The sequence below is a fragment of the Aythya ferina genome (assembly GCF_964211825.1).
Source record: "Aythya ferina genome assembly, chromosome: 7".
Lineage (NCBI taxonomy): Eukaryota > Metazoa > Chordata > Aves > Anseriformes > Anatidae > Aythya > Aythya ferina.
Genome location: NC_140302.1, coordinates 2,234,281 through 2,247,467, shown reverse-complemented (window position 1 = coordinate 2,247,467; position 13,187 = coordinate 2,234,281). Strand labels below are relative to the sequence as shown.

At 40.4% G+C, this 13,187-nt stretch overlaps 1 protein-coding gene across 3 annotated transcripts; it reads right to left on the bottom strand.

The window, feature by feature from the left end:
• Positions 1-363: 363 nt before the first annotated feature.
• CDK1 (cyclin dependent kinase 1) lies at positions 364-12,213 on the bottom strand. Of its 3 annotated transcripts, none has more exons than XM_084526186.1 (8): positions 12,140-12,213; positions 7,237-7,287; positions 6,614-6,770; positions 5,391-5,514; positions 4,825-4,995; positions 4,207-4,370; positions 3,933-4,074; positions 364-708 (listed from the first exon to the last, which is right to left on the bottom strand). In XM_084526186.1, exons 2-8 carry the CDS (start codon positions 7,271-7,273, stop codon positions 592-594), a joined length of 912 nt encoding a protein of 303 aa, XP_084382312.1. In that variant the 5' UTR covers positions 7,274-7,287; positions 12,140-12,213; the 3' UTR covers positions 364-591. The 3 variants fall into 3 exon arrangements, with proteins under 3 accessions (XP_084382312.1, XP_084382311.1, XP_084382310.1); XM_084526185.1 differs by lacking the exon at positions 12,140-12,213 and adding an exon at positions 8,456-8,691; XM_084526184.1 differs by lacking the exon at positions 12,140-12,213 and adding an exon at positions 7,395-7,472.
• Between the last annotated feature and the right edge of the window lie 974 nt (positions 12,214-13,187).

Genomic DNA, 13,187 nt, shown 5'->3' with positions numbered 1-13,187 from the left:
TGGGCCTTCAGGATTACCGAAAAGTGCACACAGCAAAGATTTTTCCAAATACCTTCAGAAAAGCAAAGCCTAGAATGAGTTTGGCCATCTACTTCACTTAAGTAGTAATCTGCAATTCTTCCGTTCAAATTATCTCGTTTTAAATGTCATTTGGCACATTCAGCGTAACATCAGTCCTAAATTTCACTTGTGCATTACAATGACACAGCTTGATCTTCAGAAGAACTATCATATCAAAACCAGAAATTTAATAGTTTTAATTACCTGCTTTCATAGATAAGCAGTACCTTACCAGCACATTCTGAAGACGACTGTTCTTTTGTAGAGCACCTATAGTCTGGAAAGAAGTTGGGAGTCCTTAGCTGGATTTAAACCTTTATTTATAGAAAGTTCACTGCATTAATAGCAGTGATATTTGCACTGTATTTGAACTCAGCACTAATAGGTTAATATTTATATTTAGGTAACACTTAAACTGAAACAAACTAAACAGCCACAGTTTTAGAGCAGACAGACAGACAAAAGTTACAGACAGACTTAATAGTAGAAGTAATCACAATTATTTCACTCTGGTTGATTTAGTCCAAAGGTTTAGAATTTCTTAATCAGATTAGCAGGAAGGGTAGATTTATCCAAGTCATCAAAGTATGGATGGTTCAAGGCCATTTTGCCAGAAATTCTTTTCGCAGGATCATAAATTAACATTTTCTGGAAGAAAAGGAAAAGAAACAGTTACTCCCTCATGGAACATATACTCAAATCATGTTAAGTAGATAATTACTTAACCACAGTAATAATCAGGTAACCATAGAGACATTTTTTTTTCTTGTGTTCCACAATTTCTCAAGGAAGTAGATGTCATTTCCACCTACGAGTCAGAACAGTATTAATACATAACAGAAAGCGAAGAAACATTTATCTTCATATTCAATAACCAAGCCCATGCCTGCAACAGGGGGGTAACATATGCACTGTACTAAATGTGGAACCAGGCATCAAACAGCAATAATTGTTATTAGCATTAGCTTCTCAACTAAGTTAATAACTTTAGTCTGTTAAAGCCCAAAATGCTTAAGTGGGCATTTAATGCACAAGTGGTCCTACAGTTGTTCTGTTATACTGATATATAAGAAGTTGTTGTGAAATTGCTTCCCTTCAGTTTGGTGCAGCTGTTTACAGTTAAAATACAGTGATTTGTTCAGCTACGAGGTCCACTTAGGACAGAAGTGCACCTGCACACATAAAGCAGGTAGAACTGATTTAAGTTCTAAAACAGTTTTAAGACCTGGATTTCTTTTCAGTAAGTTAATTCATTCAGCTGAAGAACTCAGTAATAAAGTTGATGGGAAAAAATAGTGGATGCCATAGCCACTGAAAGAGTCCCAGGACTTCCTAAAAAAGGCAAGAGAGTTGTAGATGCTTCTTTAAACTGCTAGCAAAACAATTTTTATCATGCAGTCAGGTCCAAAAGAGGAAAGGTAGGAAGCTACTTCATTTGACTGAGAAGCCACGTGCTTGCACATAGACAAAATTAAGCTAGACTGACATGCTGCAGTCTTCCTTCCAAGCCTTATAGGTTACACAGCCCCGAGAGGCCCCCTTAAATTTTCCCAAGCCTGGTAGAAAGCTCCTAAATGCTAAGAACTTATTTAAAACCAGCAAAACCCTCGCAGTCTTTTCCATTTTATTTGTCCTTACTAAAGGAAAATAAATTTCAAATTCAAATAATCAGTATTCTACCAGTTGCTTTTCCCCATCTCCATAACTAATTGTGTTGTTTTTTGTTGTTTTTTTTTCTAAAGTATAAATATTACTCTGCCCTCTAGTCCACCTTGATATTAAATTATCCTTGGACTTAATCTGACAGGGATTTTGCTGTCCAAGTTGATTTAAACTACAGAATTTGTATTTACGTTCTCAGGGCTTCTGCCAAATGCAATACTGCTTCTAGACTTAGCTCTGGATCTGCCCACATCTAAGTCAAGCAACACAGTTCCCCATAGCTACACCCCAGAAGACAAGTATCCTATAGCTAATACTAATACCAAAGGTATCACAAAAAGGGGCAAATTTTGCTTAATAAAAAAAAAAAAAGGATGGGATGCTCCAATATCAGGACTACAGCACTTAACTGATATTTTAAATGACCACTTCTTTTCTGAGCAATCTGTCTGACAGACCAAAGCTTTTGATGATTGCCACCAATTGCTTAGAAATGCTAGCCACAGAAGTTATTTAACTCATGAATGTCTTCAACTTACAACCTCACTCAAGCTAATGGTCTTAACACAAAAAAAAAAAATGCAACCCCTTTTCAAAATTAGCTATTTTACTTGTTTCCAACTGCAAGTCTGTAGAAGTGAACGTTTTCATTGATATAATCTGTGCTTGTACTCTAGAATGAGCTATTCATTTTTGTTGCCTTCAAAGCTATGTTCCTGCTTCAGGCTTAAGTATCACAGGAAACTTAAATGGATTCCAGATGCACAATAATGCAACCATGTCACTGTTACCAGGCATTAATGCAAAGCTACATTTTTAATATTAATTTAAGGCAAAACTATAGAAGACTTAACAGAATTTAATATACTTTGAGATTAACAAAGTGTTAACATCACTTGATTAATTCTTTTTTGTCTGTGTCAAATGCCCCAAAATACAATCACAGAAGCAATTTTGTTTCAAACTGATATAATAGTGATACTGTCGATGCATACAGAGGAATTATTTCCAACTTCAGTCAGCCATTTCTGTACAATGCCACTATAAGCTTCAGAGAGTGGTCCAAAACAACTGTGTGTTCAACTAATGTTGTTCAGTTTGCCAGCCTGAACCATGGCTCTGTTCTCACAAAGAACAAGAACAAGTGAGAAGTTGTAGTCACTTGAGCTTCCTGAGTAACACCACTACAGAATACATAATAAACTTTCTTGTTTCTGACTGCTTAAAACATGAGCCAGCTAACAAGGATAATTGCTGTACAGCATTCCCCTTGTAGCAAGCTAGATCAGATGTTCTGACTTACCTTAAGATGCATAGAACACCCCCACCATATGCAAACCTGGATTGTGCAAATGTAGCTTTAGGAGAGCCAAACAATAAGATAACAAGGTACATTCTTGTACTTAGGTGCATGTAAGCACACCTAAGAAGTGACCTAGATTGCTCTGCAACATCAGCCCATGAGCTGGAAGAGCAGTAAACAGAAAGGTCTGATTAAAGAACTTATCAAGTAAAAGCGTGTCTATGGTAGTTTAACTACATGGCCATGAAACTATAAAGTAGCCACAAAATACACCAGTTGAGTTAACCCGTCACAGCTAAAATTTCTAGCTTGACATTGAAAGGCAATTGACATCGACACTACAGACCGATGCGAACTTGGCCTCTGATTTCACAGCTGATCAATAAATCCAGCTGTTTCCATCTCTAGTCAATTAAAACCACCAGGAAAGATGAATGAAGATGAGCCAGTCGCAATCAATACACACGCTACCACCCAGGAAAAATATTTCCAAGTCGATGAGCAGTCATGCAACCACATCACAATTACGGCTGGCACCAAGAGGGTGACAGCTACAGTCTGGGGGCAAGAGCTTTCACTTAGATCTGATGTTTGTAGAACTTCATCCTCACTTTCAAGTTGAGCCTGGCTTATCGGTATAAAATAAGCTAGGGCAAAACAGCTTAATGAAAAGAAAATTAATTATAGTCTAGTAGTCCTGATCAAGTTTGCTATTATGGAAAAACAAGTCAATTTCACATCAGGTATCAGGTTTGGGAGAATGACTGCCTGTACAACTGCAGGTGGCATTTGAAGATCTCCGTAATCTCCATTCTATCAAGCCTGATGATTATGGCTGCAGATATTCTAGAGTATTTGAAACTACCTGCTCAGTTTTCTCACAAGCGGTTTAAGACAGGCTACTTACAGACAGCAGATCAAGTCCATCTTCGTCTAAGTTTTTGACTTGTGTTTCCAGGCCGCCAGGTTTCCATTTGGGGAATGTGTTCTTGTAGTCTTGCAGGGATTCCACATCAGGCCATACTTCATTGTTGGGTGTCCCTAAAGCTCTGTGCAAGCAGAAGCAAAATACTGATCAGTCTAGTCTGGAAACTGCGTGCACTGTTATGATTTTATTAAGTGCACTACAACACAAAATACAATACAGCACAAAAGCAAGGGAAAGGTCCAGCCTGACATACCTGAAGATTCTGAAGAGCTGGTCAATCTCCGAGTCCCCATGGAAAAGTGGCTTTTTAGTTGCCAGCTCAGCAAATATGGTACCTATGCTCCATATGTCTACGGGAGTAGAGTAACGAGCAGATCCTAGCAATACCTCTGGAGACCTGTACCACAGTGTCACTACCTGTTGAACAAGGACATTTTTATTTTTTGTTTAAATGTTATAGAATTGGGTCCTCTAATCGACTATAAGCACAATGACTCATTATTAAGGAGCATTCACAGTTTTTTAGTTAAAATAATTGCCAGTGCAACGTTTCAGTGAAAATGTTTGTAAGTGATGTTTGAAGCAAATAAGGGTAACAAACCCTACAAAAACAGCTGCCTAAAATCCAGAAAGAGCAGGAAGCATACGCAGCCACTCTGGCCCATCTGATTCACTGTCAAAGTACCAGTGGAATTCTTAAGATACATTTCAGAGTAAAACACAGTCAGAGAGCTGTAAAGCCATCAGGTAAAACATAATTGTCAGTTTATAACAACTGTAAAAGCTCCACAATTCTATTTTCAGGTGTTTCAGTCATAACCAGGAAGCTAGTAAGCATTGTCCAAATCACCAAAAGGATGTTCCAACTTACTTCATGAGTGTATACCCGCACTGGAATTCCAAAGGCTCGAGCTAATCCGAAGTCTGCCAGTTTAATCACTCCCTTGTCATCTATTAGAAGATTCTGAGGCTTTAGGTCTCTGTGCAGAACTCGTCTTGAATGGCAGAAGACAATACCTTGCAAGATTTGGTACAGGTAACTCTGTAGACAGGATGAAGTGGGAGGAAAAAAAAAAAAAAAAAAAAGAAAAAAAAGGAAAACAATAACCTTCACTGCAAGTTCATGGTTCTGCAACATCAAGCTGCTTCCTTTTGTCAGCTCTCCCCACAGGAATAAGAAAGAGATCCAAAGCATTGCAGATACTGAGTTAATATCAATCTTAAAACCACAAAAATTGTTTATTTTACTTTAAGCCAGTTTAATTCCATAATTGAAAGAATGAAGCTGCATTTGAGAACAGAATTCTTTTTAAAAGATTCTATTATCCACATCTGCTTCTTTAACCTTTCATTCCTCCTCAAGGAATTAAGAATCAAGCTTATAGCTTTGTAGGTCCATCTTCTTTAACTTATATATTAAATAATTATCCTCATTACCTTAACACGTGAACGATCCAAATACTGTCCAGATGGAATAGTATCCAAGTATTTCTTAAGATCCATCGAAAGGAATTCAAAAATGAGGTACAGTCTTGAATCCTGCATAAGAACATCCTGAAGACTGAAAATTGAGTGAACAGTCAACTCCATTGCAAAGTGCACGGACTCATTGTTACATTTCCCCTCTCAACAGGGACACAAGCTGACATTCCTAGGTTCCTCGTATGAAAATCTTACAAAGCTTTCAGTCTTCAAATATTAACAGACTTAGCGAGTTGCACTGTTGTTTGGAAAAATCAAGTACATCTGAAACATTGTCAAACAGCCTACATGTTTCCTCTTAAACTTATGTTCCCTCATGCCTCATGGGAAGACTAAGGAAAAAAAATGCAGTTTCTTTTTAAAAAGATGTGGGGTTTTCGTGTCTAGCTTCCATTCAAAGCTGGCTTACTACAGCAGCACCTGAACTACTAGAAGAGTTTAAGGGCTCTACATTAGAATGGGAACCTACTAGGTGCAGCAGGATTTGTGCAGGTTTAAGTGCACCTCCTCCACCCTTAATAGGTTATAAGAGTTCCTAGCTGCATGTATGCATATATTGAGACACTACCCGGCTGGAATGTGGGGTTTCAAGTCACATTAAATCTAAGGTATTTTGCTGCATTAAAGAGCAGGTAAATCTTATGTGGGGAATACAATAGCTGTGACCAATTCTTCAAATCAGGTAGCCACCGATGGAAACTTCAGGCGTACTTCAGATGCGCCTGCTATGTCAGCGTGGTAATACAACGCCTAAAGCTCTGCTACAAAACAGCAGGGAAGTGATTGATAACAGAGGCTCATGTAAGGACACCAAGGTCAGATGATTTGTTCCAAGATGGCAAACACCCTTCTGAGACTGGCTAAAGAAATAGCTTTAAACGGTTTTCATGAAGTACGCTGTCTCCATTCTAACAATAACCATTCTGAAGATAATTAACATAAATTACAAAAGTCAATGAAGATTTGATCAATTCTTAGAGTGGAAAGGGGCAGCAGAAGAAAGTCTTAATTAAAAACTGTCATAAACACAGAATTTGGTACTATAGTATAATACAGTGTCTGCTTCACAGCAAATAGACAAATAGACTAACTCTCACTTCATGGGAACGGTGGAAAAATCATTTCTTATCTGAAGAGAGCCTTGCAAAGAATTTAGCTAAATACCAGTATACACATACCAGACTATATTGGGATGTTGCAGCTCTTTTAATAAGGAAATTTCTCGGATAGCAGTACTTGGAACACCTTCCTCCTCATTTTCTAGACGTATTTTCTTCATTGCAACCACTTGGCCTGTGATTTTGTGCCGACCTTTATACACCACGCCATAGGTACCTGAAAAAACAAGCAGCGAAATACATGTAGGAAATCCCAGTTTCAGGTGCAGATAAAACAGCGCAAATAAGAATCGATAATATAGGCAAGAGTCCCTGCAACCAAGTATTTTTTGCTCAGTTATTCAGCTTGATTACAAGCTATTACTTTGCTTTTGTATTGTAACCATGTAATAGGTGTTTACTTGAAGCAAGCCGCGCACAAACAGCATTATTCCTCAGATAAGCACGAATTCCTCAGATAAGCTCAAACCGGCTGCTTGCAGGAAGGTTCACAGCAAGGCTTCAGTTACAAAGCACCTTGCAGGCACTTAGCCTGTGTTTTACAGTTCATTTAGAGGCTTCTCGGAGCAACGCACCGCAAACTCGAGCACAGATAAGGCTGAGGCGTTAAACAGGGCCTGACTGCTGCGTTTAACGAGGCTTGCAGCGACCAGGAGGCTGCAGCACGCGGCTCCCGCACCCACCTTCCCCGATCTTCTCGATCTTGGTGTAGTCGTCCATCGCCGCGCCCGGGCCTGCAGCGGGAGACAAAAGGGATCGCGCGTCAGGGCCGGGCCTGGCGGGGGGCAGCGAGGGGGGCCCCGGCCGTTGCCCAGCTCCGCTACCGCGGCCCCGCGCCCACCTGAGGAGCCGCCGCCGCCGCCGCCGCCGGGTCCCGCCGCGCTTCCTCCGCCTGGCGCGCGGCGGGCGCTGCGCATTCGAAATGGCCGCCGCTGCCCGCCGCCAATGGCGCGGCGCCGGGGCGATTCAAAGCGGCCAATCAGCGCCCGCCGCCGCCGCGGCGCCAAAGGCAGCCCGAAAGGCGGCTTTTACCGCTGCGGGGAATCGGCGCGGCCGGGCGCCTCAAACGCGCCGCGCGCGCGGCGTCCGCGTGGTTCGCGGCCGGCATGGCGGCGCGGGCGGGCGGTTTTGCCCCCTCAGCAGCGTCCGGGGGACGGTGCCTGGGGTGCGGGGGGGGCCCGGGCGGCAGCAAAGCGGGGCGGCACCCCCTGCAAACCCAGCAAAGCAAGGCCACACGCTTCTAAAAGCATAAGTAAAAGCCACCTGGGAACGAGGTGGTTCCAAACGTTGCAAAATTGTGTGACTTCAATGTAAAATAGCTTCGGAAAGCAAATGTGTTTCTGTCTTCCTAGGTCTATCCCTACAGGACAATTTGACTTTGCTGACCCGCTCCGGCCCCTGTTTTTCACCTACACTGACAGTACTGGGCTAACACTCCTCTGGAAACATACAGTCTCTGCAGTAGCGAGGCGTAAGCACTGTTCCACATTAAATTAACTGGTTTTAGTTACTTTTTTTTGCGATGGTTAGTGAAATCCTTGAAAGACAGCTGATCTCAAACAACAACAACAAAAACAACAACTATGCATCTTCTCCTGTGAAAGCATATCTTTCAGACAGTGATTCCAGCAGGCAGAAGTGTTTACTGTGCGCTTCCTTCTCTTCTTCCCTAGCCCATGGCTAGGCAAGATGCAAAAAGCAAGATGCAAAAGCAAGATGCAGCTCATTCAACTCCTCCCCCATAAGTTTCAGGGATAAAAATCCATAAGTTTCAGGGATAAAAATCCTTCACCTTCCTCTCCCTCCCAGGGAATTTTTGCTGCTGAGAAGCACACAGCACACACGCTCTCTGGTTTCTGCTTACCCTGTAGTTTGTGTTCCCAGCACTTGCTGGAGATTTACCTGCACAGAACAAAGCTCTCATCTCTGGGAAGTCCCAGGCAGAGAAACAGCCTCACATCTTGTAGGAAATGAGTCCAACATGCTCTGCATTGCACAGCCACAGAGAAACTCCCCTATGTGCGTAACAAACCCAACACATCAGCACAGACTGACTGCACAGCTCAAAGTGTATGTGACATGTCCCTCAGGCCTGACTTTGTGCACAGCCAGCCGTGGGACGGGGCTGCTTTGTATATCCAACACAAGACACAGCTGCTGCTGCTACCGATTCAGCTGGACTAATCCTGGCCCAGAAACCTTAGGAAGGTGGCCAAAGTCCACCTTTTCTTTCAGATAAAGAGAAAACGTATCTGGGAAATCCTAGACATATGGTAACCTCAGTTAACTTTATTGTTTGTTTTTTTTTTTTTTTAATCAGTGTCGTAAAAACTTAATACGATAAAATGTTATATTAAAATACATAGTTACTTATATAGAAAATCTGTCTGAAAGTACTAAATATGCTGAGCTAAAATTTTATTAAAAGTAGCATTTTTGCTTCTATTTTTAACCAACTTTAAAAAGTCATACGTTTCTCAGTCACGTTCATACAGTCATTTCTGGTAGACTTGTAACGTTTACTCTGAGTACTCAATGAATTTTCAGACTCAGAAAATGTTCCTTTTTCCATATATTCCATTTTTTCATTAATTTAGAGTGGTCAAGACTAGGAAACACCAGAAGGAAGGCTGCTGTAAGGAGAAAAGCTATCTTTTAAATAGCAACACCAGCCTTCAGAGTTGCTCCTCGTGGCAGACAGCTGCCACCCACAACCTTGTGTCTTTTTTCTCCTCAGATGGTGCCCAGGATTACAAGTTTGGGCTTTTCTGATACCTTTGTATGACATGCTTAAGGAAAAAGGGGAAAAAAAAAAGGAAAAAAGGAAAAGCCAAGGGTGTGAATGGCTTTGAGATCAGTATCAGCCTGATTGCTGTTGCACTCAAAGCCCTGCATAGCTGCCCCTGCCTTATCTGTTCTTGTGATACTGCCTCAATGCATAAATTGTGCTGGTTTAATCACAAGTTAATCAGCTCAGGGAAATTATTTTGCTGTGCTCTCCACATTCAGTGAGCCAGCAGCTGTGCACCAACACCTCACAGCAGCACGCATGGACAATGCCATTGTGGGGGATGATTTCTTTCAGAGACAGAGGAGGTTGCTTTGCCCTTACCATATGCTAAGAGTGCTTAGTGGCTGTGGCAGTATTGACCCAAAGCAGCTTACACCAATTTCAGCTTGACCGTCCCTCAGCCCAGCACACCACATAGCTTTGCTTCCAGTGACACAGGTGCTACGTGCTCCACAGCCACACTCCGTACTCACTTGCTTTCCGTATAAAAGTTCTAGATAGCTCCTTACAAGGCAAAGTAAATTAGTGCTGTGACAGGTCTATACTTAAATTTGCCAAATATCAGTTTGACAGTTCTGCCTACCTTGTGTTTTCCTCCCTCCCTCTGTTGTCTGGTTATCTTTAGGATGGAAAAGATCTCCTTTCTGACTGGATAGCGCTTATCTCATTTTGATTATTTCTTTGGACATGACATGATACTGCTACACAGTGACACTGCTTGATACAAATGCGTACAACTGATACAACTACATTTGTATTTGCTTTTGTGTGTGAAGAGATTTACTGTTCTATTCGAAGGAATAGTACCGAGCCTGGTGAGTCATGAGTGGACACAAGTACATTCTGGAATTTGTAAGCGTTCCCTGGGATTCCCATTTAAAGCAAAACGTGGAATGAAAAGCAAAACTGAGGAAAAACACAAAGACATCTAGTTCTGCCTCGACAATATAATGTCAACGTTTTATTTACATAAATGGGCAAAGGGCACATGTACTGAAACCTCTTCTGCATTCAAAACTTCTACTTGCTTGAACTGAAATGCCATTTGTGCAAGGAAGATAGGATCAGACAATGCCAATCTCAGATTATGGTATTACAGTTGTATTCATGGCTAAGAAACCAATGTAATACTCTGAACAACTCCTAGTCTGAGCAGAGGGCAGCTGTGAGAGTCAGTATAGTCTTGTCTTTCATATAGTAGTTATATTCTCCTCAGCAAGAATATTATTGTAAAGAAGAGAGTGTATTCTGTCTTTTACATAATGATGGGATTAAAAAAAAAAAAAAGTGGACTTATTTGTGAATAATAATTAGGGTATCTAAAATAAATTGTGTTCACTGTAGTCAAAAGCACATAAACACAGACTTTGACTGACTTCTTTTAACATTTATTAAAAAGATTATTTTGTTAGTGTAACAAAGCAAAAGTAAAGTAGGAGTTACTTAGTAGCATTTAGGAAAGCAAGCAAATATTAGAGGGGTGATACCTCTCTAACACATAGCTTAGATGATTAATTTAGCCCATTAAAAGTCTCTTGTTTTGCAGGACAATTCCCACTATCAAGAAACACGGAGAACAATTCTGTTGCTCATATCCTGTGTTAACATTTTGACAAAAATAAAAAAAATAAAAAGTCCTTCCAAGTAATGATTGAAAATAGAGCAAAAGCACAGAAGCAACTAAGAAAAAAAAATTACTATCTCCTTAAAGCATGAATATAAATATTTAAAATTCATTTGAAGTACTTGAACAGGTTCAAATGAACTTCAATATAATTTTTATAGCATGGTACATAGCATACACTAAAATACTTTACCTAAAGTGTTGCTGTGATTGCAGTAATGGAAATATCAAAAACAATGCGTCCACCTCAAATAACAAAGATGTATATAGAAAGATATTTCAGTTTGGTGCTTATTCATATGTTTGTGTTTTCTAGGAGAAAACCTTAGCTGAATTTGAAGTCACTGAAGTTTTGTCTTGAGCTTTTACAAAATCATGCATTAACTTCAGTCGTGGATAGCGGGCGTGCAGCTAACACTGAGAAGGTAAATCAGCATAGCACATCTGGATGTAATGGGATCAATAAGTATAATGTTCATGGCACAGAAAGAAGAGTGAGGAGTTTAGAAAAGCTCCTGAAAACAAGTGTGCAGAGAGCACAGCGCGTGAGGAGTTTGTGGGAACGAACAAAAGAATGCAAAGTACCTGATCAGTGCATTGAGGTTAGGCTCCAGAAGCTAAAACATGCACAATCCCTGGATGTAAATTTTAATACATTATGTCAGTCCTGGCTTGGCCAAGTTCTTATCCCATAGTAGGGAATGCTTCACCACCACCAAAACTCTTCCTTTAGAGTGGAAATGTAGCTGGGTGGATACAAACCTCTAGAGTAATACCTACAAATATCCAACTTAGATTTTGTTTTAATAAGTTTAATTAGAAGAGAAAGATGAACAGGGTATATGTACCAAGCCAAAGAAAACAAACAAAAAAAAAAGCTTTTTTTTCTTTAAAACCTTTGGGCAAAAATCCAGGAAGCTACTAAAGCCATTGGCAAGATTCCCATTAGCTTCAGATGGGAAAAACTTTCACTCCTAAGGCATCTGAGATACAAACTGGGAAAAAAAAAAAAGAAAAAAAAAAAAAAAAAAGCTACTTCTTGGTTTTACGCTTCACATAGCTTACAAGCCAAGAAGAAAAATAGCAAAATCTAATAAATTGCTTTTTAATGGGGGTTGAAAGCTCTAGTTAGAGTTACATACCTAGAATTCAATTCCCAATCCCTACTTACACGAGCAGTCCCCTATGTCTTTAGAGAGACCGTTTTTATGAGGCAAATGAGAAGAGCTCGTTAACAGAATACTTCAGCTGAAAAACTAAATCTGAGTCCCCTCTCTCTTAAGCCTCATCCACATGTGAGGCCCTGTCAATATCACTACAGCCATATGACTATCAGCAATCTTCCTCAGCTGGAGACAATTACACCAGCTAAGAATCTGTTTATTGCTATAGCTATTTGATTTCAACAAATAATACTCCTTTTCCTAATTACTGCAGACTCTGCTTTTTTTTCTGCATTCCTTATCTCTTTATCCTTGTTCGTTTTGTGACAACCACCTGCTACTGTGCTGTATCAGATCAAATACACTCCCATAGCATATTTAAATTCCAAACCTCAGTCAGGAAAGTCTGACCTGAAACCTCTCCTGAAGTAAGGGAAGTTAACGTTTTTTGGCCCTGCAGGTATCATTCTAGCTGCCAAAAAGGAGGCATATTCTTCCAGATGAGAGTGTGGTTGAGACAAGTGAGGTATGTAAGCCTGTGGAAATGAACGTGAGATTTACATATGCACATAACATTTGGACTTGTTTAAAAACTCTTCCTCCTATCAATTGTGTGAGTTGACTTACAGGACATTCTTCACATACAGTAAAAAAAAAGAAAAAAAAATGCATTTTAAGGTGCTATTTTAACATCTGCAAATTCTATTTAAACTTAAAATTTTCCTTTCTAAAGGGTGAAGGAAGGTAGTATGCAGTGACAGCATAACATGTGAGGCCCTATAAAAACAGCATATGGTCCAGCCACAGAGCTGCTACTTGCTGCTGCCCATGACCATGCCTCTGCTTCATGCTCTTTTAGCCAACATGTATGTTGCTTTCTTTTTTTCCTTCTCTCCTCTGCTTCCCATTTCCCTGCGTGGGCTGAGGAAATGAGTCACATCCGAAATAAGAGGGAGAAAGACATTCTGGGGAAAAACTCTTGTTCTCCAGAAAAAGAAGTCCTGCTGACAGGGTTTTTGTGAAACTGATAGAAATTGACAGCAATTTTTAGATCTC

What these genes read in the sequence shown, in the direction of transcription:
- CDK1 (XM_084526184.1), bottom strand. Translation starts at nt 7,470, where the DNA reads ATGCGCAGCGCCCGCCGCGCGCCAGGCGGAGGAAGCGCGGCGGGACCC. An exon ending in CGGCGGCGGCGGCTCCTCAG is followed by an intron (nt 7,288 to 7,394) that starts GTGGGCGCGGGG and finishes CTCCCGCTGCAG; the next exon opens with GCCCGGGCGCGGCGATGGAC. An exon ending in CAGCTCTTCAGAATCTTCAG is followed by an intron (nt 4,075 to 4,206) that starts GTATGTCAGGCT and finishes CTGCTTGCACAG; the next exon opens with AGCTTTAGGGACACCCAACA.